At 31.4% G+C, this 25,198-nt stretch overlaps 1 protein-coding gene across 1 annotated transcript; it reads left to right on the plus strand.

The window, feature by feature from the left end:
* The first annotated feature begins 8,667 nt into the window (after positions 1 to 8,667).
* LOC139526461 (T-cell-specific guanine nucleotide triphosphate-binding protein 2-like) lies at positions 8,668 to 23,714 on the plus strand. The gene is made up of 3 exons (XM_071321611.1): positions 8,668 to 9,512; positions 11,881 to 11,992; positions 23,526 to 23,714. The coding sequence occupies exons 1-3, from the start codon at positions 8,668 to 8,670 to the stop codon at positions 23,712 to 23,714; spliced, it is 1,146 nt and encodes a 381-aa protein (XP_071177712.1).
* The last annotated feature ends 1,484 nt before the right edge of the window (positions 23,715 to 25,198 follow it).

Genomic DNA, 25,198 nt, shown 5'->3' on the forward strand with positions numbered 1-25,198 from the left:
GACTTATATTTCCAAACTGAGTTATGTTTTTTTGAGACCTATTTTCTCATTTTTAAAAGTATGTAATATAAATGTACATGTCTAAACTTCAAGCATTTGAATGGAAGTAATGGTTTGTTTGGCTCAATTTATATTTTCCCTCCTCTTTACTTCGTCGGTGCCATAACAACAATACGTTAACAACCATGATTTAAAAACACGACACAAACGACAAACCTTACAGATTTGATCAAATAGTGTCATAAAACAAAAGGATACGGGCATCGTTTTAAGTAGATACGCAAAAGGTGATAATAAGTGTATTGGTGAAGTGCATTATCATAATGAATATGTGCATTTTTTAGGCTTTTTTTCTTTTTGACGATTTCACATCGGTTTGAATGATACACGGAAAGGCTCCAAAACGTTCCAAAGATTATTAACCCTCTAGACACAGATTGAGTGACAATAAATAAATCAAACATTCTCTAATAGAAACTACTAATTTCCATTTTTCAATAAAGTTGGCGTCACACATTGGCGTTTAGACCAACTTGCACTAGACGTATAGAGAAAAATGTTCAAATACATTAGGTGCACGCAAGAGGATCGCTAAGCAACCATTAGACGCGCGTTACATCAATTTAAAGTACGTCGAAATGCAAAGGTATACGCTTGGGACACGCTTTAACTCCATGAAATTTTTATACAGCATACACTTTTGCATCTACACCTCGTTTTTTTCAAGCGTTTACCAGATTACTACACGCACGTTATACATACGTTACAAGTGCTTTGGAAAACGCTACGCACAGTTTGTGTCCAAAATTACTAGCGTATTGGCACCGTACATCGTATACGTCTGACGCCGATATGAGACAGTACTAATATATAATACTATTATTAGTATACCAGTGTCATAATGTTGTAAATTTTTGTTAAATATTTGCAAATATTGAAATCAAACTTGGAATAATAAAACTATGCAAATCGTTTAAAGTCCACGTACGTCGACTGAGAGGGGTCAGATAATGTCCATGGAAATTGGATGTGCCAATTTTGATATAGGTACAAAATATCATTGATCTATACGAAAGCCAATAGAGGACCTAAAAAATTAATATTTTATCGTTATTTTAATATATATATATATATATATATACATATTTCAAGATAATTAATCCGGTATCTCTATATTTATATCGTTACCTCGCTATTTATATCGTTATCTCGCTATTTATATCGCTATTTCTATATTTATATCGTTATATCGATATATTTATTTTGTTGTCTCGATATCAATATATCGTTATCTCCATATATTTATTTAGTTATCTCGATGAAAATATATCGTTATCTCCATGAAAATATATCGTTATCTCCATGAAAATATATCGTTATATCAATGAAATTATGATATTTACATAGTTAAGGTGGGAAGGGGTTATTTCACTTTTTTTGCAAATATCTCAAAAACTTATACCTATATCCAAACTCTAGCAGAGGGAAAAGTGATCAGTGCATAATGATCTGTATCTGCAAAAATTAAAGTTCAAGTTGATTTGAAAACTTATAAAGGAACTATGAGCATTTATTTTCTATTTTTTTTTAATCTTCATCCGAATTTTGACAATTCTTTAAAATCGTAAAAGCTAGAGCCTTTTTTTTTGGGTAAAATGTTTCAAAGTATTTCCTGTTTACAATTATCTTACTCCGGAAGGTAACAGACTTAGGAGCCTGTAAATTCAGTCGTTGTCGTTGGTATTTGTGTTACATTTTTATTTATCGTTCATTTTTTTTACATCAATAAGGCCGTTGGTTTTCTCGTTTGAATTGTTTTACATTGTCTTATCGGGACCTTTTATAGCTGGCTATGCGATATGGGCTTTGCTCGTTGATGAAGGCCGTACGGTGACCTATAGTTGTTAATGTCTGTGTCATTTTGATCTTTTTTGGATAGTTGTCTCATTAGCAATTATACCACATCTCCTTTTTATAAGATTAACTGGTAAACATTGAGTTTAATAGAAATGCATAGTTCCTATGCATAATGATAAGCCCATACAATATCAAAAATTTAAATGTATGATAATTACATAAAGGTTTCCATTGGTGCATGTAGTCGATATGGACTTATTGATTAATATACATACACAACACTGCATACATTTTGTATGCCAAAAAAACAACAACCTGACCAAAGAGCGCAACACAAACGAAAGCCACCTTCATACATTGTCAATACAGTGAGAAAATCCCAAACCAGGAGGCTTGCTTCAGCTGGAGCATAATAAATTTTACGCTGTTTACAGGTTATCTCTATTTATAATTGTATTCAAGATAATAACCTAAAACAGCAAAATTTCCTTAAAATTACCAATTTAAGGACAGCAACACAACAACGGGTTGTCCGATTCATCTGAAAATTTAAGTGCAGATAGATATTGACCTGGTGAACAATTTAACCCCCATGTCAGATTTGCTCTAAATGCTTTGGTTTTTGAGTTATAAGCCAAAAACAGCATTTTACCCAATGTTCTATTTTTAGCCATGGCGGCCATCTTGGTTAATTGACCAGGTCACCGGACATATTTTTAATCTAGATACCCTAATGATGATTGTGGCCAAGTTTGGTAAAATTTGGCCTGGTAGTTTCAGAGGAGAAGATTTTTGTAAAAGTTTACGACGACGACGGACGACAAGTGATGGGAAAAGCTCACTTGGCCCTTTGGCCCAGGTGAGCTAAAAATTATACCAAACTAACAAAGACCAGAGGCTCCTGACTTGAAACAGGCACAAAAATGCGGCGGGGTTAAACGATGTTACATGTATGTGAGATCTCAACCCTCACCCTTTACCGTTAGTCAATGTAGAAAAAACTAGCACACAGCAATACGCACAGTAAAACTCAGTTTAAAAGAAGTCAGAGTCCGATGTAAGAATAGGTAACAAAAGAAACAAACAAATGACAAAGATACATAAATAAACAAATGACTACTATACTAGCAGTAACTGACATGCAAGCCTCAGACCTCAATTGAATTGTCTGCATGGATCGTCATCTTTAAATTTTCAAATGTATATTCTATTTCCTTTAAAATGAGCCATAAACCGACATTTTACATTTATTAATACAAAAAAATTATGCTATGAAACGTCTCAAAATTCAAAAGACACATTTACCGAGGTTGGAAAACTATCGAGCAGCGCTGGCTTACCGGGCTAGGGGATTAAATGAACATTCTTCACTTGGCGCGCTTTAGATAGATGCCAAAACGGGCTTGATATGTCAATTTCTGATTATATTAATTGCTGTTTGCTTCACTTCCCGTCGCAATTATTTCAAATTTAGTCAGGACGGAAAGAAGAAAGCAACAGACAAGGAAAGCCGATCGAACTGCCGGTGCAAAAATGTAATGTCGTTAAAGGTTTTATATCAATCTGTAGCTAACGTAAATGCGTAGAACTGTCAATTTTAACAAAGTATTAACATAGTATATATATATAAAACGTCTGAATAATAGTCAACGATTTTTCCCACGAGGTCGCTGGATCGTTACAAGTAACGATACATGTACACAATAAATTAAATTATATAAACGCATAAAAAGTGTACATAACAACACCAATAACATAAAAAGGAACTATAAATGTAATTATTTATAAATATTTCGGATAACAGATATCCTTCATCAGTATATATGATTGTGATGTTGAATGAATCAATTATCAGTCTGCTTATAAAAAAGTCAAACCGATGTTTAGACGAGATGTTTATAAATACTTTTTCACTTTTTTGGTCTTTTTGAAAATGTTGTTTGTGCTGTATTTAGACCCTTCTACAGCGAAATTTGTTTTACATGCACACGTATAAAAATTGCGGTTTTTGTCCAACGCAATCATAGGTTTGAACGTAGTTTTCAATTTAGACTCGTATATATGCATCTTTAATATACACGAGGTCGAGATAACCATATAAATATTTCGATATAATGATATAAATATCGAGATAACGATATAAATATATCGAAGTAACGATTTATTTAAATCGAAATAATATGTTACAGTAAATAGGTGAAACATGGAATTACACGTAAGTACTAAACATTTCGGTAAATACCTGTAATTACTAGCCAATTGATGTGTTTAAGTGATGACTGGTATTCACTGATTTTTTTTGTCATATTTAGACAGTTTTTTACTAACATGATATTTTTTTTTAAATTTAAGCTATAATTCAAGATACCAAATAAGAGAGTAAATAAAGGCAACAGTAGTATACCGCTGTTCAAAACTCATTAATCCATGGACAAAAAACAAAATCGGGGTAACAAACTAAAACCGAGAGAAACGCATTAAATATAAGAGGAGAACAATGACACAACACCGAAACACAACACACGCAGAAACGGACGAAGCATCAGACAAAATCCCATTAGAATAACACATATAACATATATAACATCTAAACCAAATACATGAATTTGGGATAAACAAGTACCGTGCCACGTCTTATCTTTATATCTCAAAAATAAGAGAAAGCAAACGACACAACATTAAAATGCAACACACACAGAAACGAACAATAATATAACAATGGCCATCTTCCTGACTTGGTACAGGACATTTTTAATGGGGAATAAAAATGATGGGTTGAACCTGGTTTTGTGGCATGCAAAACCTCGCACTTTAATGGCCACGTTAAATATAACATTGAAATGACAACATAATATTACAGGACTACAATACAAATAAATAGGAGAACATATTAGACAAAGAAACACATGATTAATAGATAACAAAAAGAATCAGGTTTAAAATTCAATACGTCAAAAACGCGCCCAGTGACGCCCAGATATAAAAAATCGAAAGTGAAAAAAAGTACAAAGTTGTACAGCACTGAAGATCAAAAGTTGAAAAAGGTTGTGCCAAATACGGCGTAGTTTTTATGCTTGGGATAAGAACATCCTTATTACTGACAATTAATGCTATTGTAAACAGTAAATTTTATCAAATGAATATGAAAGAGATATATATAATATGAAACTGAAGTATTAACTAATTACTGAAAACTAAACCCGAATACATAATGCTAAGACCAAACAGAATAGACACACCCGACTCAGCTCAGGCCTAAACGCAGTAAATCATAAATTTTAAAATGACGTCACATACGATGGCGAAAAAGCACAAACGTTACGCCACATTTGAATTTATGAAATTTAGAAACAGCGTGACGTCACATATGAAAGACTATAATTTAAAAGTAGAATAGAATTAAGATTGATTTAAGATTATATTAGAACTAAATACTGATATTACATTTAAACAATGCATATTGCAATACTTATTAATAGCAATTAACTATAGTTTATATATGTCCAGTTTGTTATGAATCCAACTTCAAACGTAAATTATCGTACAAAATTAAATATTATTAATCAGGCAGTGATTAATTTTTCTTTCCGTAACTCCTAAATATAATAAAAAAGAGACGTCAACACATTTGACAAAATCCGATGAGAATTACAAATATTACATTAAACATTTAAACTAAATACATGAATTTGGGATAGACAAGTACCGTAACACGTCTTATAGTAATGCGAATTCACATTCAGCAAAACAGTCACAATCGGGAATAATTCGTGATGGTGTCCATAAAATTTACGGAATGTCAATTTTAATCTGTCCTCCTCATAACTTTGTTGGAGCAGTTTTTGCGTAAGGAGCACACTCCTGTATATGAAGTCCGTATAGTGTGAACAAGCACGTGAATAACGTATCAATTGTGATATGTAAACACCATACGAAGGGGCAGAGGGTATGTTACTGCTGAACAATGGGAAATTGATAATAGGGAAGTTGAAATCGTCCCGTTTATCATAGATTTTCGTGTGAAGTCGTCCATCTACGTCAATATTGAGGAAAAGATCAAGGTATGAGGCAGTCCTTCTAGTATCAGTAGTATCCTTAATTTCAAGTTCACTAGGATATATGAGATGTAAGTATTGGCTGAAGTATGGGTTATTCAATGATAGAACATCGTCAATATATCGGAAAGTAAAATTAAAGAATTTCGCAAGATGCTTTTTCTTTTTGCCTTTTAGAAGGTTCTGAATAAATTCTGCTTCATACGAGTACAAAAACAAATCAGCCAGCAGGGGTGCACACTTATTACCCATTGGAATACCGACTGTCTGTTGAAATATTAATCCTCCAAACTCAACAAATATATTGTCGATCAAAAAGTCCAGCATTTTAATAATATCATCTTCAGTATATTTTCTGGAAGATTCAGTGTGATTCTTCACAAAATATGAATTATTGTATCACAAAACAAGAAATCTGTATCTACGATTCCCATTTTTATAGAAAAAGCTCTGGTTTATGAGATGGTGAAGTCGATCTTTCAACTGAGCATTGGGAGTAAAAGAGTAGGTAGTTAAGGGCTTAGTTCATTAGGGATTAAGGAATATAAGGCACATCAAAAGTGTATACTCTTTAGTTCGTGTTTGTGAAACTGGAAAATGGTACGATGTTTTCAAAGTTTTGAAACTCCCTAAAAATCATTTTCAGTATGCATGACAATGATATCAATCCAAAATTGAGAAATACTTTTATGAGTAGTATATAGGCAACTTCGCCACATCGTTCTGCTGATTGACATTCAATAATACCAAATGTGGTTGAAGAATCTGGATAATTCTTTTAATTTTTTTTTATCAAAATCTCCATCAGGCATACTTTGCACATACACTTGCCCAATGACATAAGTTAAATTTCTTTTACAAAATAGGTTTATTTACGAATTCCTTTTCAGACTGTTGTGTTTACAATTTGATGGTGTTAAGAATCACATTTGATATTTTTTATGAGTTTTTAAAGACCTCCAAACTTAAAGCTTATATACCTGCAACAAAATGTTATCATCGTTTTACTGGTATAAGAATCGTCTTTTTGTGGATTGAATAAGTCAACTAAATGGTCCATACCTTTTGTTTTACGTTCAATTTTGTCATTTTGTTTCTTTTTGTCAAGCCTGCGACTTTTGTTGCAAATGCCAGATATAGCAAACATTTCTGTCGTCAGCAGCATCAACAAATATTTACTATGTGGTTAACGTTTTTTTGAATATTTATAACTTTCTTAAAGAACCCTGAATTTCTACCATACTTGAACAGAAGCTTGTTCTAATATGATCATAAGATAATTTTCAAGAAGTGAAATTTGTAAAAAAAAAAATCAAGTGTTTCAGTATTTTACTTATTAACGGAATTAGTTTTTATGCCAGTTAACATTTCATTCACACTGTTGTTAAATTTTTTAAAATTCTAATAACTTTCTCAAAATACCCTTGATTTCTACCAAAGTTGGACAGAAGCTTGTAACGTTTATGATCATAAGATAATATCCAGAAGTAAAGTTTGTAAAAACAAAATACTTTTCCGTATAATCCTTATGAATGGACTTCGTTCCGAGAAACCCTTACAATTTTAAATCTGAATACATCAGTAACATATCTTCAGTTAGGGGTTGAATTGAAGATCACATGAATACGTATTCAATGAGGTCCAATTATTTACTCGCAAGTGCATAACTTATCAACCAGGTTTCTCAGCTTATTTTAGTAAAATAGAACAGGATTGACTTCTAAAAGAAAAATTATTATTTCACTATATCATTTTCTTTAATGATTTAACAAAAAAAAATCCTATTTTTTTTTTATATCTCGTAGCTAATGCTCCAATAACAAAAAGGTACATTTTAGGCCTGATCACTTTTTAAGAGTAATCACTGTCCTTCTATTTTAGTATTACCATAACTTTTGATCAGCTGACCATATTAAAATATTGTTTTAACAGTTAGTAAATAGGTGTAAAAATTCATTTTAAAATCAGTAATTACTGGTAATAACTGGGCCGTTTCAGGAATTACTTGTATTAATTTGGCTTTATAAATATTTTGATATGAGCGTCACTGATGAGTCTTATGTAGACGAAACGCGCGTCTGGCGTACTAAATTATAATCCTGGTACCTTTGATAACATTTACTAAGTGCACTGGGGATTACATGCAATTCCTAAATTTTAGAAATTACGAGTAATTCCTGATTTCACCTATTTACTGTAACATAAATTGTTGTTTGTGCTGTATTTAGACCCTTCTACAACGAGATTGGTTTAACATGCACGTGTATAAAATTGCGGTTTTTATCCAACGCAATCATAGGTTTGAACGTAGTTTTCAATGTAGACTTGTTTATATATATATATATATATATATATATATATATATATATATATATATATATATATATATTGAGATAACGATATAATATTATTTCTGTGTATGTTCCTTATCCGTACAAACGTCAAAATAAACTTCCTTTGATAAAAGTCTTCATTTTGCAGATCAAATTCTTTTAAAACAATGGGACAGAAGAAATCGGTTTTGACAAATTATGAAAGCGAAGAGATGAAAGAACTTAAGGATAAAATTGACAAAGAAGGTCCAGCAGCTGCTAATAAATATTTAGAAAAAAATATTAATAGATGGAAAACAGAAGAAGTAAAGTTTGCTGTAAGTGGATGTACTGCCACCGGGAAATCTACTTTTATCAATACATTACGTGGTGTGAAAAGCGGAGACGAAGGTTATGCAGAGGTAGGATCTGGAGATACAACAATGAAACCGACACGCTACGTCCACCCAGAGAATCCAAGGATTGTCTATTACGACCTGCCAGGTGTGGCTACATCAGAAGTGAAGAAAGAAAATTATATCAATTCCATGAAAATTGCAGATTATGATTTTATTTTCATCTTCTTTGAATATGTAATCACCGAAGATATGTTGTGGCTCGTGGGTGAATTTAAAAAATTAGGCAAACCTTATTGTCTCGTGAGATCAAAAATGGATCAGGATATTAAAAATGGAGAACGTGAAAACGTTGATAGCGAAATGGTTATTCGTCGAATTCGACAGAAAATAGAAAAATCTTTGGAAAAAAACAAATCACTGAAAGATGCCAAGAAAGTTTTCTTCATTTCCTGCGTCGACACAAACATAGGTGAATTGTCAGAATTACTTTCCTATGTAGAATCTAATCTTGACGATTTCAAAGGTCTGGCTGCTTTGGCATCTATGGCAGTGCTGTCTGAATTCATTATAGGTTTAAAGTACAAGGTTCTTAAAAATAGAATAAAAAAAGTATCGGTAGCAGCTGCTGCAATTGCTGCAGTTCCTGTTCCCGGTGTTGATGTTGCACTAAACATTGCACTTTTAGTGGAAGAGGTAATTCATTACATTAACAGCTTTGGTCTTAGTAGAAAAAAGATGGAAACTTTGGACACTTTTGATACCAGTAGATTAAAATGCACGAAAATCCTACTTCCGGGGGCAGAGATGGCTGTCTTTGTAATCGCTCGACTTGGGTTTTTTGTGACATTAATGGTCGCAGAAAATCTTCTCGATTTATTTTTACCATTTGTTGGTTCGTTGATTTCAGGTGCAACATCAGCTGTTATTACGTACAAGTTTCTCAATAGTGTTTTGGAGGATTTAAGAGATGACTCTATTGTTGTATTTAAACACATTATGCAACACCAATCAAAAAAAATGTTTTCCAAATAACTCATTCATGTTTCAATTTTATTCATGTAAATATTGACAAAAAAAATTCCATGAGAATTAAACATTAGTGATTCAGAGGTTCACTAACAGCCTCGTAGTGATATTGTAATTACATCTCTTCTATAAAAGCATGCAAAGCAAACCTTTGATTAACTTGCAGTTTTATATATACTGGGATTTGATTAGACAATAAAAATTGACATGAATTGGATGAAATGAAGTTAAATGTTTATCATGTTTATTGTCCAATCAAATTCCAGTTTATAGAAAACAGACTGAAAAAGTTTATCGAAATGTTGTTTACAAACATTCAAACAAAGATAGCAAGCAAGTTGATCAAAGGTTTGCTTAGCATGCTTTTATAGAAGAGCTGTAAAAACATCAGCGTGATCGTTGTCTATTTGTGGGTTTTTTTATAAAAATATTCTATATGAAATTATGTTTACCAACTACAAGCGAGAAGAAATTTTAACACTTCTAAAAATGTATTTCTTCTCATTTAAAACTAGCATTCTGTATCTTAAATCTGTCTTTGTAACTAGCGTTAGTAGAAACAATCGCAAAACAACTTAAAGTGTTTTCAATGACTCCGAAATCAATTATAGTTGTAATGTAAAGAGAACATGATCTTGTACAAAATGCAAGAATAAGATTTCAAAAGGATGCAAATTCGTATGCAGAGCAGTCGCTTCAGCACAAATACCGAAAATGTCCGATTACAATGTACAACAGATCATACATGACTCCAGATTGTTACAATTAAAAATCTCTACGTCCTATACCTATGTTTGTCGAACAAATTGCGTAATATTTGGATAAAATAGGGGAAATATATTAGTTACTTAGAAGTTTCAAATAGGAAATTTCTAAACAAACGTTTGTTACCCTGACACTATAAGTAATCAAATTACGTACGTAAATATCGGATTATTGTGTGTTTTAGTCTTATCAAAATAGATCTAAATTGTGTGTATTATTAATGCTGTGACTCATAAATAAACTCATCATAGATACCAAGACTAAATTTAGTATATTATTCACCATACTTTAATTTTAAACCTTACAACTGTATTTTCTATTAGAAATAAAACATTTAGTAAAAGTGTACTAAAAATTTGACATTTTTTTTTATAATGACCTATATACCCTTCATGAGCCTCGCATGCAACGTTTAAATATCAACGGACACAATGTTTAAAGTGTTAAATCAAGTAAGGTCTGTGTATATTCCGTTGTTCTTGTGTAGCGGTATAAATCGTTCGTACCATTTACAGAAAATCATAAAAGGAGTATTACCACTTCCCTTTTAACCACGAATGTGACCTACCGAATTACACTTTTGTGGAGTAGAATCTACTTACCCTTCCGGAGCAGCCGATATCATCCCCTTTTTTTGGTTGGGTTCGTGTTGCTTAGTCATTATTTTTCTGTGTTGTATCGTGTATTATATTATTTGTCTGTTTGTTTTTTCTTTCTATTTTACCCACGGCGTTGTCAGTTTATTTTCAATCTATGAGTTTGAATGTCCCTCTGGAATCTTTCGGCCCTCTTTTGTTTTATATAGGGATATGCAGCGACTGTTCCACCCCTTTTCCCCGAGGTGAATAAAATTTCTTTCAGGAAATAAAAAAAAAAAATTAATAAATTATAATTTAATTTGGGATCATACCCAACTATATTAGTCCTATGCAGGACCGATAATTCTGTCGATCGATATTATAGGGTATACAATATTGTTGAAATCATAGCAATCGTATTATACGTCTCTGCTGAAATGTAAACAATAAAAATATGTTTTACAAATGTTAAACTTTATATCGATTTACTGAATGCCTGAATGTTTAAAATATTGAATTAAAAAAAAAATCGTTTATTCTCATTTGGCCTTAGCTGCCAAAATGATTATGTAAAATTAATCCCAGTTTGCCTTAGTACAAGTTTTCAGGTACATAAGAATTGTCTAAGGCGAAATGGAAGCTTCTGTGAACATTGTAATTAAGTAATGTTTTGTTTGTATTGCAATTAGTTATTATTTGTTATTTAGATGTCAAATTTTACCATGAAATATTATGTTTGGTGTCCAACTTTTTAAATACTTCTTTTTTTATTGTTGATCTTCTTTTTCTGATTTGTTTTACTAATGTTTTATATTTTGTAAATAAAGTCTCATTGGATATGACAAAATGTATATGGATATTTCAAATTTCAATGAATAAATAAAGACAAATATCATACTATTATGACATTTTTTTATTTCTGAATCAGCACTGGATTTAAACCACAATGTAAAATAGTATCAGTAGCAGCTGCTGCAATCGCTGCAGTTCCTGTTCCCGGTGTTGATGTTGCACTAAACATTGCACTTTTAGTGGAAGAGGTAATTCCTTACATTAACAGCTTTGGTCTTAGTAGAAAAAAGACTTGTTTTTTTGTGACATTAATGGTCGCAGAAAATCTTCTCGAGCTGTAAATACATCAGCGTGATCGTTGTCCAAGTTTGCCAAGTTTGTTTACGATTTATATGGTGTTTTTTTTTTTATAAAAATATTCTATATGAAATTATGTTTACAAACTACAAGCGAGAAGAAATTTTAACCCTTCTAAAAATGTATATCTTCTCATTTAAAACTAGCATTCTGTATCTTAAATCTGTCTTTGTAACTAGCGTTAGTAGAAACAATCGCAAAAAAACTTAAAGTGTTTTCAATGACTCCGAAATCAATTATAGTTGTAATGTAAAGAGAACATGATCTTGTACAAAATGCAAGAATAAGATTTCAAAAGGATGCAAATTCGTATGCAGAGCAGTCGCTTCAGCACAAATTCCGAAAATGTCCGATTACAATGTACAACAGATCATACATGACTCCAGATTGTTACAATTAAAAATCTCTACGTCCTATACCTATGTTTGTCGAACAAATTGCGTAATATTTGGATAAAATAGGGGAAATGGATTAGTTACTTAGAAGTTTCAAATAGGAAATTTCAAAATTATTCGATAGATAATGGTTATTATTAATGATCATCTTGGTCATTTTAAAATAATGTCGAATTTTTAAATTGAAAAATTTAGTAAAAGTTACTTATTCAAACAACCCTCTACATAAGCAAATAAAAAAAAACAGAACTTATAGAACAACATATTAAAAGATGCAATTTCTAAAATTTCATACAACATGTACAAGAATATCTTGAAACATATTTTGATAGGTGGTCCAATATTTTGTCTCTCCTGTTACCATGTTCAAAAGAAATTTCGGGTTATTAAAACATGTTTAGATAAAATTTTAAGCTTGTTTTTCGAAGCCTATTAGACTTTTTTAAGAGCATAAACTTATATATATATATATATCTATAACAATAAAATTGCGAAAGCAAATTTACAGATCTAACGTTGTTGGGTTGATGTTTAGACAAGTTACATATAACACAAATTCATTCATAAACTATAACACAAATTCCCATAGTTTTGGGCATTACGGCTTTCTTCATTGGAATAAATTACAAAATTTAATGTAATGTTGTAGTTTATTCCAATTAAGAATGCCGTAATGGCCAAACGTATAGGAATTTGTGTTATTGTTTTTATAAAAAATACAGACGCAACGTCAGATATTGCTACCATTCAGTGTAACAGAAAAATAGCAGTAAATTAGAAACACGCACTATCAGTTTTTCCTGCTTTTCTTGTTTGGTAAATGCAAAGTATAGCACACAGTCAAGTAGAAATACCGAGACATTCCATTCCAATATGAATTTTTAATTTACATAGGATATTACATTTTACTTGTAGTAATAATTTGTTTTTCGGTGGAATATTGCTGCATTAAATAAACAACCCGAATATGATATTGTTCAAGCAGTGGAACATGAGGAAATTATAAATGGCTTATAGTTATAACACTGAAGTTTTCTTAACTTTTAGATGTGTATTCGGTTTGTTGAAAATAGGACATTGACATTAACATTAATCTGAACTTTTGGAGCTTACACTTAGTACAAAACGATCGTGCTTACAATTTAATAAATTATATGTCAAAGTTTTATTTTTTAACTGATATGTTTCAAGTTTCCAAACTTAATTTCCCCTGGGACAGTCATTTATACTTACTCTATTCAAAATGTCTATGCTAATTTTATATTGAGACGGCCATGTAAACCAGTACTGAAATATATCACGTCATAGAACATTCATGCAAAATTTCGAAGAGCTGCGTGAACATTTCGCGAATTGTTCGAGTGTATGTTTCGAGTTTGTTACATGGGACAACCCTAAGTGGACGTTTTTTTTTAGATCAGATAATCTGTGCAGCATTTTGAAGAAAATTTCTTAAACAAATATTTACTTAGTGCTATTTTTAGTGGAAGTAGCAATATCTAACGTTGCGCCACTATCATTCAAAGACTTTATATGTAAACAGTAAAAAGCATGGAGAATGTTGTAATTTATTCCAATGAAGAAGGCCGAAATGGCCAAAACGTATGGAACTTTGTTTTATAGTTTTTTTATTATACAATCATTCAGAGACTTTATATATTATTAAACTGATACTGCATGTTTCTATCATACATATATATATAAGGAAAGCAAATTTAAAGATCTAACATTGTTGGGTTGGTGTTTATACGAGTTATTTATAATATATATGTTCTGGGAAATAATTTGATTTATTTGCTAATTTTCGAGGTTGTACCGAAAAAATGCCTTTAAAAATTGTTTTTCAAAGGTTATAAAAATTACCACCAGTGAGTAATGCAAGTCTTATATAGCAGTCCATATTGTTCAGCATTTTTGCTCTCTTTCAAATAAACCCAACATCAACTAAATCCTTCAAATGTTCTTTTTACTTTTGTTTTAATTTTCTTGGTAACAGGAACGTAAGTTATTGATATATTACTATATACAGTTATATCCTGTTACCTGTCTGTCTATCCTGTTACTAATATAAGTATTGCATCTCCAAATGCTAAATTGAGAGGATCAAGACGTTATAATCTTTCGATTAGTTCAAACAATGGAACATTGTAATTATAAGCCTTTGAAGACGTTTCTGTCTAATAGTGTCTATCTTGCCACTGAAAATAGCAACAGCAGTAACAGGATAGACAAATTTCTTCATTTTTGAATGTTGTTTTGAAATAACTGCGTACTCCCTTTGATGAAGTGATAATGATTTTTTCAGTTGTGATTTTGGTTTCCAACACGGTTCTGCACTTTTGACAAATATATTGGTGAAATCAATAAATACGTTGGTAACAGCATAGCCATGACAAAAAGTGTCCACAGTTTTCTCTAAACTGTTATACACGATACACGATACGTGCTATGTTAATTACTTTACGCTGTGGAAATCAAAACTGACTAGTTGATTATTCATAGGGAGAACTATTTAACGATTGAAATAAGTAGCAGTAACAGGATAGACATGAACTTTAAGTATGCTGATTGAATTTAGTTTGTAGAAAATATGTGACATATCACATGCATATAAAAAAGAAGCTGCGGTTTTTCGTTTGAGTTATTATAAACAGTCTAAAAAAGTCCCTTTTAAATTTGAAGACATCAAGGCAACTAGAAAATAGGGAATACACACGTTTGTTACCCTGACACTATAAGTAATCAAATTAAGTACGTAAAAGTCGGGCTTTTGTGTGTTTTAGTCTTATTAAAATAGATCTTAATCGTGTGTATTATTAATGCTGTGACTCATAGATAAACTCATCATAGATACCAAGACTAAATTTAGTGTATTATTCATCATACTCTAATTTTAAACCTTACAACTGTATTTTCTATAAGAAATAAAACATTTAGTAAAAGTGTACTAAAAATTTTACATTTTTTTAATAATGACCCATATACCCTTCATGAGCCTCGCATGCAACGTTTAAATATCAACGGACACAATGTTTAAAGTGTTAAATCAAGTAAGGATTGTGTATATTCCGTTGTCCTTGTGTAGCGGTATAAATCGTTCGTACCATTTACAGAAAATCATAAAAGAAGTATTACCACTTCCCTTTTAACCACGAATGTGACCTACCGAATTACACTTTTGTGGAGTAGAATCTACTTACCCTTCAGGAGCAGCCGATATCATCCCCTTTTTGGTTGGGTTCGTGTTGCTTAGTCTTCATTTTTCTGTGTTGTATCGTGTGTTATATTATTTGTCTGCTTGTTTTTTTCTTCTATTTTACCCATGGCGTTGTCAGTTTATTTTCAATCTATGAGTTTAAATGTCCCTCTGGAATCTTTCGCTCCTCTTTTGTAGTTTTATATAGGGATATGCAGCGAACGTTCCACCCCTTTTCCCCTAAGTGAATAAAATTTCTTTCAGGAAATCTAAAAAAATAATTAATAAATTATAATTTAATTTTGGATCATACCCAACTATATTAGTCCTATGCAGCACCGATAACTCTGTCGATCGATATATAATATAATAAAAATATGTTTTACAAATGTTAAACTTTATATCGATTCACTGAATGCCTGAATGTTTAAAATATTGAATTAAAAAAAAATATTCGTTTATTCTCATTTCGCCTTAGCTGTCAAAATGATTATGTAAAATTAACTCCAGTTTGCCTTAGTACAAATTGTATATGGATATTTCAATGAAAAAAAAAGACAAATATCATACCATTATGACATTTTTTTATTTCTGAATCATCACTGAATTCTAAACACAATTTTAAATGTACATACTAATAGAGGAAATAATAGAATGAGAAAAAGCAGTAATACAATATGTTTGGATGTGCGAATTTGACTCTCTTTTTCAACTTGTTATGCCAGCCCTTTAAATCATAATTTATTCTAGGTTCTTCTGTTTGGTGGTTGTTCCATGTACTTTTAAATTGTCCCTTGTGTGAAGATCTAAGACATGTTCTTTTTATTGATATATTGTGTCATAATGATATGTTTTTAAATTTGTCTGATGAAGAAAAATTTATATATATGTTTAAAAATACCAATGTATGTAATATTGTTGCCAAAACCTGCAATAACATTTTAACAAGGAGAAACAGTATTTTATATCATAAACTACTGTATTTGTAGTACATGTATTTTATAAAATGAATAAGTATTATTTGTATTTTAATAGTCTCTCATAATTCTTTTAAGAATGGCACATACATGTATTTAATTGTTTATCTATGTTTACTGTATGATTAATTTTATAATTGTATCTTGGTTTTAATCATGTTGTATGTGGTGACACTTTAATAAACTATTTAATCTGAATCTGAATTGGTTGTGGGTATCTGCCAGGCTGAAAGTCTAGGTTATGTTGGTTGGCGATGTTTTTCAGGAGATTGATTAGGAATCTAATATAATTTGGACCAAAGTTGAAGAAGTCAAGTTATAGTATACCATGTAATTCATTGGTTGTCGATTGTTTATTCATGTGTTACATGATTCTTTTTCGTTCATTAATTGTACATTAATAAGGCCGTTAGTTTTCTCGTTTGAATTGTTTTACATTGTAATTTCGGGGCCTTTTATATCTGACAATGCAGTACGGGCTTTGCTCATTGTTGAAGGCTGTACGTTGAACTATATTTGTTGATATCTGTCATGTTGGTCTCTTGTGGAGAGTTATCTCATTGGCAATTATGCCACATTCTCCTTTTTTGGTATTCATACATGTATTTTTATAATTATATATAATTATAACACAATTTAAAAAAAAATAAAAAAAACCATTTATTTTATTAAAGGTTCTGTAATATATATATATATATGTACTAGTTCAGTGATAATGGACGTCATACTAAACAAATTAAAAACTAAAAACCTAATTTAAAAATAATGCAAGACTAACAAAGGCCAGTGGCTCCTGACTTAGAACATGGGCAAAAAGAGTGGGGTTAAACATGTTTATGAGATCTCAACCCTCCCCTTATACCTCTGACCAATGTAGAAAAGTAAACGCATAACCATACACCCAGTAAAATTCAGTTGAAAAGAAATCCGAGTCAGGTGTCAGAAGAGGTAACAAAAGAAAATAAACAAAATGACAATAACACATAAATAACAACAGACTACTAGAAGTTACTGACATGTCAGCTCCAGACCTCAATTGAATTAATCTTTTTGGCTCATTTAGGTCATTTAAAAACATGACGTCATACAAATGAAACCGCTAAAGTTGAATGTTTTCTGTTACGTGAACCATCGGAATTCGAATGATATTGGTTTTGTTTTATTTTCTATTCTATTGCATTATTCGTATATTTACTCATTTCAGCAAGTCAATATGGCGGCTCCTTAGTTACAAAATGTCAATTTTTGATTTGTGACGGATGCTTACATGAAAAACATGGCATATGTTTGGTTTGAGAATTTAAAGATTTTTTTTTTGTAGCAGTTATTCACGAAATAACCTACGCAAGCTACATATTTATAAAGATACTTGAGCTTTATCTAACAGGGAGTAAACAAGTACAGCCACACACACAGCATACCCACCTCGCTTCAGTTTTTTAACGACCGTATTTGTCCTTTTAGAATCGAAATAATTCATGGAAGCCATAGCTTGTTGGAAATTTACACATGGCCTGGGCCGTGATACTCGTTAATTTTATCCCTCGCTAACGCTCAGGATAAAATTCGAATATCACGGCCATGTGTAAATTTCCAACAATCTATGGCTTCCATGAATTATTTCGTAATTTAACCTAAACAATGAACAGTAATTCATGCTGGCTAATTGTTAACGTAATTTGTATTTTCACTTCGGTACATCATGGGAATGAATGATGTTGAAAGGAACTGAGAATGTTGCCCTATAATCGGTTATACTTTTGCGCTAAGACGTCCGATATTTTTGGCTAAAATGTCCTCCGCGATTATTTTATCAATGTTCTTCAACTTTGTACTTTTATGGCTTTATAGTTATTTTGATCTGAGCGTCACTGAAGAAACTTATGTAGACGAAACGTGCGTCTAGCGTATTAATTTATAATATTGGTACCTTTGATAACTATTTACATCACTGTGTAGATGCCACTGCTGTGGACGTATCTTCCCCGAGGGTAACACCAGCCCAGTAGTCAGCACTTTTGTGTTGACATGAATGTCAATTATATGGTCATTTTTTCAATTTTCATGTTACAAAACTTTGAATTTTTCGGAAAAACTAAGGATATTACATTATAATCCTAGTACCTTGATTAATAATTAAACAAAAAAGGAAACTGTTTTTTTTTGTTTTGCTTAAGGTTGATGTACCCTTCTGTAGCCATTTTTGTACGAATTTTTCAAACTTCAATTGTATCAAAACTATAGATATAATGAATAATAGAGATAGGCCATTTCATACATATTCCAAGGGGAAACCTGATGCAAAGCATTATTTTTTACTGTTCCATTGCATTTTATAGAAAAAGAGGACTTAGTGGCAAATAAATCAAGATTTTTATAGAAAATCCACAGCCTTATATCTATTCTACTTTCAAGTACGCTTGGTTCAATCAAAATCCTGATAAGGCCTTTGGACATAGTGGAATTCATTACTTTTGAAGTGTCAAAACTCGTTGGAAGTACTTGATAAATTGCATGCACATATTGGTGATTTTGAATCTGTTTAAAGTTTTGGTTTTTCTATCTTATATACCACATTGTCTCATATTCTTATTGAGAAAAAAATCACACACATAATAATAAAATTAATGGCACCAATTTTCTTGCACCAGATGCGCATTTCGACAATACATGTCTCTTCAGTGATGCTCGTGGCCATAAAATGGACATTTAAAAACCAGAATGCGAATACAAATGCTCAAACTCTTTCCAGTCTTTTTTTAGTAGCAACAAACAAAAAAACTATGTCAATTTGACATGCTTTGATACTATATCTTGAATTTTTACTAGATAATATTTTTGTTCACTTTGGATACCCCGTATATCGTCAAATTATCGGAATGCCAATGAGGACTATTTGTGCACCACTTATTGCGGATCTATTTTTGTATTGTTATGACTTATAATTTATTACTAAAAGTTGCAAAGACCTATCGAATCAACATCTGATACAAACATTTAACAATACTTTTAGATATTTGAATGATATATGGGCTCTCAATAATGACGACTTCAGTATGTATACTAAAGAAATGTATCCTGTTGAAATTACTTTAAATAAAGCTAATACTAACCATGACCACTGCCCTTTCCTCGATCCTGATATCTATATCATTAAAGGAGAGCTTAATACAAAAAGTTATGATAACAGAGATGATTTTTCATTTCCTATCGTTAACTATCCATTTCTAGATGGTGACGTTTCCTTTTCAGCACCTTATGGTGTTTATAGATCTCAACCTGAACTGTTCGGTCGTGTATGTATCAACGTATCAAATTTTAGCGAAAGAAATTATTGTATTACAATTTTTTTTACACCAGTTTACAGACACTGTTGTCATGTCATTAAAGATTGCATATTTTGGCTTTAATATGGATTAACTTATAGGGTCTTTGCATCGGAATAAAACACATTTATTATAAAACCAGTTGTTGGCATAACACGGGTTATTTCCTTCTCATATGCTTTTTGATGGTATAATACTAACAATGACTAATGGGAGGCATTGTGCTTGATATTCATACGTTGAAGACATAACCTTTCAATAAATTTATTTGGCGTCTGGAGCTGGCATGTCAGTAACTGCTAGTAGTCCTTTGTTAATTTATTTTTTATTGTCAAATTGTTTATTTTTTTTGTTACCTATTCCGACATCGGACTCGGACTTCTCTTAAGGATGTCTGCTTGTGATGTTTTGTATTTTTTGTCAGATTTTCGGAATCCTCTGGTTTTATCCATTTGAATGCCTTAAAAAAATTCCCCATGAACCCCCATTTTTCTTTTTATAAATCTTTTACATGTATAATAATAAGTCATTTGTGAAAGTCTTATAAAATTTTATTTATTTTTTAATAGTATTTGAGAACTTTAACTGGTCAATGATAAAGCTATGAAAAATCATGAGAGAACATTTTCCCGCCAAAATTCCAATGGCTAATATCTCAAAAACAAGCACATGGACCCCTATATTTTTTTTGCTATTTTGATTCCTCAATTTATTCCCTATCAATACATACTAGTTTTATGAAAAGTTATTTATTTTGAAACTGAGCAGCAAACATCCTTAACTGAGTTTTATTGTGTTATTACTGTATGTTTTTTTTTTCATTTGCTAGAGTTATAGGGGAATGGTTTAAATGAGACTAGCATACACATTTTGAATCCATTTGACATGGTTCAGTGGTCCGGCAAAGTTAACGTTTTGTGTAGTTTGGTCTATTTCTTGGATACTAAAAGCGTTTAGTTTAATATATTTGGTGTATAGAATGTTTGTATTGTGCAATTGTCTATCTGGCAGTAATCATCTGACCTTGATTTTACTTTAATGGTTTATTGATCCAAATTATACATTGGCTAGAGGTACAGGTGGAGGTTTGAGATCTTAAAAAAACCATGCTAAACCCCGCCGCATTTTTGCGCCTGTTCCGAGTCAGGAGCATCTTGCCTTTGTTAGTCTTGTAAGATTTATAATTTTAGTTTCTTTTATATATTTCGGAGTTAAGTATAACGTCCATACCACTGAACTAGTAACCATTTTGTTTAGGGGCTAGCTGCATCACTCGTCCGGGTACGGGATTTTCTCGCTGAATTGAAGACCTTCGGTTGTTATCTGCTTTTTGGTCGCGTTGTTGTCTCTTTGTCACATTTCTCATCTCTATTCTGAATTTTAGTCCTGAATACGGTTTATTTGAACTATAAATGCAATGAATAATTACTTTATATGGAATCATTTCTAATGTAGATTGTTTTCGTTGCAATTATATTTAAACATACTACAACTAAAATAGTCTTTATATGACTTTAATATTGATGAAATTTACAATTTGAAAGGCATATACACGGGTGAAAAAAACGTATGATCGATGCTGAAAGTAACATGCGTTGCGTACCATTCGTCGATTTTTTATACGTTCTTTGTGTGTTAATGGTAAAGTCTTGACCGTTTGGTAATAAAACATCAAGAACATAATTTGCTGTTTCGTTTGAAATACATATCTTGTACTTTTTGTTGGCAAGCATATGCAACTACTCAAACTATTTCACATTTCTAACATTACCTATTGTAGATTAAAACAACATGCATTTTGTATTTGTTAGACGTGTGACAGAACTTACAAGAACAAGAGAATTCCATTCATCACGCCTAATTGCAATTGAATTTCTCAGAAATCCATTTTTTTTTATCTTGAGGTCAAATGTCAAGATCACATGGAGGTCAAGGTTATATAATGCGTAACATCGGCTAAAGGTCATATAAGTTCATACCGTGCATATTCAAATATTTTTTGTTAGATTGGTACAAGTGTGGCTTGAATCAGAAAACATTCTATAGTCCAAGGCAGTTGTCTCTGTCTCTCATCCTTTCACAATAAATTATTCATCATGTGTTTGTGTCCATGTATAGTATTTTTTTAGAAAATCGAAAATAAAGGCGTCTTATATTGTTTCCGTCATCAGACGGACTATTAAGTCATAAACAAGACTTCGCTATAGGGCTGTTTCAAAAATGACCCTTCGACTTCTACCGGTAAGTGACCACAGGCATAATGTTGACTATTCTGTATTTTTTTGATGTGCGCAATATGGATTTGAATACAATAACAAAAAGGGTACTATACAAATATTTCACAGTCACCTGGTTGATAAAAAAAGTTAACAGTAGTATACCGATGTTCAAAAAATGATGATGATAAAAAACAAGGGGTTATTAATTTATTTGTCAGCTACGAGCCCTTTGAAAGATTCCGGGCTGCTGACAGATGAAATGTGTAACTGATGTGACTTAGCAAGATCTGCAAGCCCCCTTAATAGAAAAAAGAAGGTGTGGTATGATTGCCAATGAGACAACTCTCAAAAAGGACCGAATGACACAGAAATTAACATCTATAGTTCACTGTATGGCCTTCAACAATGGGCATAGCCCACACACATAGTCCGCTATAAAAGGCCGTGACATATTTCTTGGTTTAAGACCCCCTGGGAGCAAACAATAGCTGGATCTGCACCTGAATAGAGAGGGGAAAGGTACCAGAGGGATATCCAAACTCATATATAAAAAATTAACTGACAGCACCATGACTATATATATCAGAAATAGGGGTCAGTTCAGTGAACAATGAAATTGGGGTAAAAACTTTCATACGTCATAATTACTCATTATTAGATTTAAATCTCATATTATATATAAATATACAAATTAAACTGTTGTCTGCTCTATGGTTGGGTTGTTGTCGCTTTGACACATTCACCATTTTCTTTCTCAATTTTAAAACAATTATAAGAGTTTAAGTAATAATTCATAGAAAAGTCTCATGAAGTTTTTTCAATTTATTGCAAGAAAATGATAAGATTGTCGTATATTTTTAATATTACAACATCACTTATGACAATTTATTACATATGGTCACATATCTAAAAATAAAAAAAAAAATGAATACAAACACTGAAAATTGCAAGATGAACCTGAGCATGTAATTATGGCCTTAAATGGACCTTTAAGGACAAAATGGATAATTCTTGTTGTTCTAAAATAAATGTCAATTTTCATGTCCCATCTGCTATTTCTATGTTCTCTATGTTCTCTATTTTCCATGTTCCTAGATCTTTCTGTCAGTAAAGATTGTTGCTCCGTTTCTTGGTAAAGTTTCCAGTCAAGGTAGATTACAATGAAGTTTAAGAGAGCTTATGAATTGTAAGCCAAATTTCATGGTTTATTGGACATGGAAAATATAGTGTGTCACACTAAGTCAATGTCAGTACATCAGCTTATTTCTGTAATATTATCATTCATTTTATCATATTTATTCATCATTGTAGAACCAGATAACCAGTGTCCTCCATACAACCAAACTGAGCAGCACATCTGACAATGTTTTTGAGGACAGTGTTTTTGAAGTTATCAACTTCATTAATGATCTACCAGATACACCTAGAACCAGAGAAAAAGTTAGAACAAGGTTCAGAAAGAGAATGTACAACCAAAAGGAATATGAAAAAACCAAGTGAGTATAAACGTATAAAAAGTGTATGCATAATTCATGCTCCTGCCACCAGTTCAAAAGGGCGTTAAGTTTACCTTTGTCCCTAAGAATGATGTGTTTAAAAAAAGAAGGGGGCGTAGCATACAGCATTCTTGAGTTATATAAAAAAGAAGATGTGGTACGATTGCCAATGAAACAACTATCCACAAACGACCAAATGACACACACATTAACAACTATAGGTCATAGTAAAGCTTTAACAATGAGGAAAGCCCAAACCGCATAGTCAGCTATAAAAGGCCCTGATAAGACAATGTAAAACAATTCAAACAAGAAAACTAACGGCCTTATTTATGAAAAATGATAAACAAAAACAAATATGTAACACATAAACAAACGACAACCACTGAATTACAGGCTCCTGACTTTGGACAAGCACATACATGTTCTTTAAGGAGGCTCGAGGTTGTAAGATTTTCAGAAAAAAATTAAACATTATTTATATTACAAATTTTATTAATTACCTTTAGTAGTTGTTACTTTATCATATGGTACAAAATTCATTCCAAAAAAACATTCTGTGTTGGCCCTAGGTGACTTTTGAAATGTAAATATCATTGAAAAAGCTCCAAAATATCTGCATTTGGTGCAAAAATGCCATTTTTGGCATTAAAATTGAAATATCTTTTTAATATCATTGGTGACCTATATTTTTTATTGTTGTTTTCGAATAAGCTGTACATAAATTAAATAATTTTATAAATTCAAAAGATTTCTGTAATTTTTTTTCTTCTATTTCGATATTACCGTTTCTCCTATTAGTTCAACAGAAAAAAGGACATTTACAAAAATGTATGCTTTTTCCTAAGACAGATTGGGAGCGTAAATGAATGGTCACCCCATTTTTTTATTTCATTTTTCTATTAAGTATAAGATAAAGTTCATTTATAGAAAAATATAGCGAAATCCTATATTATATAAAAAAAAATGTTTTAGATCCGCGAGCTCCCTTAATAAGGTTATATATAAGCCAGGCTACACTATCAGTGGAATGTAGGACAGAAAGTCACAGTACAAAAAGTCATGGACAAAAAGTCACATACAAAAAGTCACTAGACAAAAAGTCACAATTTAGTTTTTTGATTATTTTTTTTAAAACAAAAAAACAGTTAATTTGAAAATATTTTTTTGTATTTTTTTAAGTTTAAAATGTGAAGCAATTTTGTAACTATTTTGTTTGAACAATAAATATCAATAATGATCAAATAATTGTTACGAACACAAAATGTTAAAGTAGCTTCGTATATAAATGGCTTCATTTTGCCATTGAACATATCCTTTGCATGATTAAAATTTAAACTATCTTCATTGACGACTATATCTATTATTTATAAAGAGGTAAGGTAAGGTAAGATCTAAAAATTTTGCAACAATTAAACACCTTAAATTCGAATTGCACAGTTCTATTGCAATGATTTTCATATCATCAATTAAACAATCGGCAAAACA

This window comes from Mytilus edulis, chromosome 6 (genome assembly GCF_963676685.1).
Source record: "Mytilus edulis chromosome 6, xbMytEdul2.2, whole genome shotgun sequence".
Lineage (NCBI taxonomy): Eukaryota > Metazoa > Mollusca > Bivalvia > Mytilida > Mytilidae > Mytilus > Mytilus edulis.

Coding starts and splice junctions, on each gene's coding strand:
- LOC139526461 (XM_071321611.1), top strand. CDS start 8,668: ATGAAACCGACACGCTACGTCCACCCAGAGAATCCAAGGATTGTCTAT. Junction 9,513..11,880: donor GCAACATCAGCTGTTATTAC/GTACAAGTTTCT, acceptor TTTCTGAATCAG/CACTGGATTTAAACCACAAT. Junction 11,993..23,525: donor TTGCACTTTTAGTGGAAGAG/GTAATTCCTTAC, acceptor TCATCATTGTAG/AACCAGATAACCAGTGTCCT.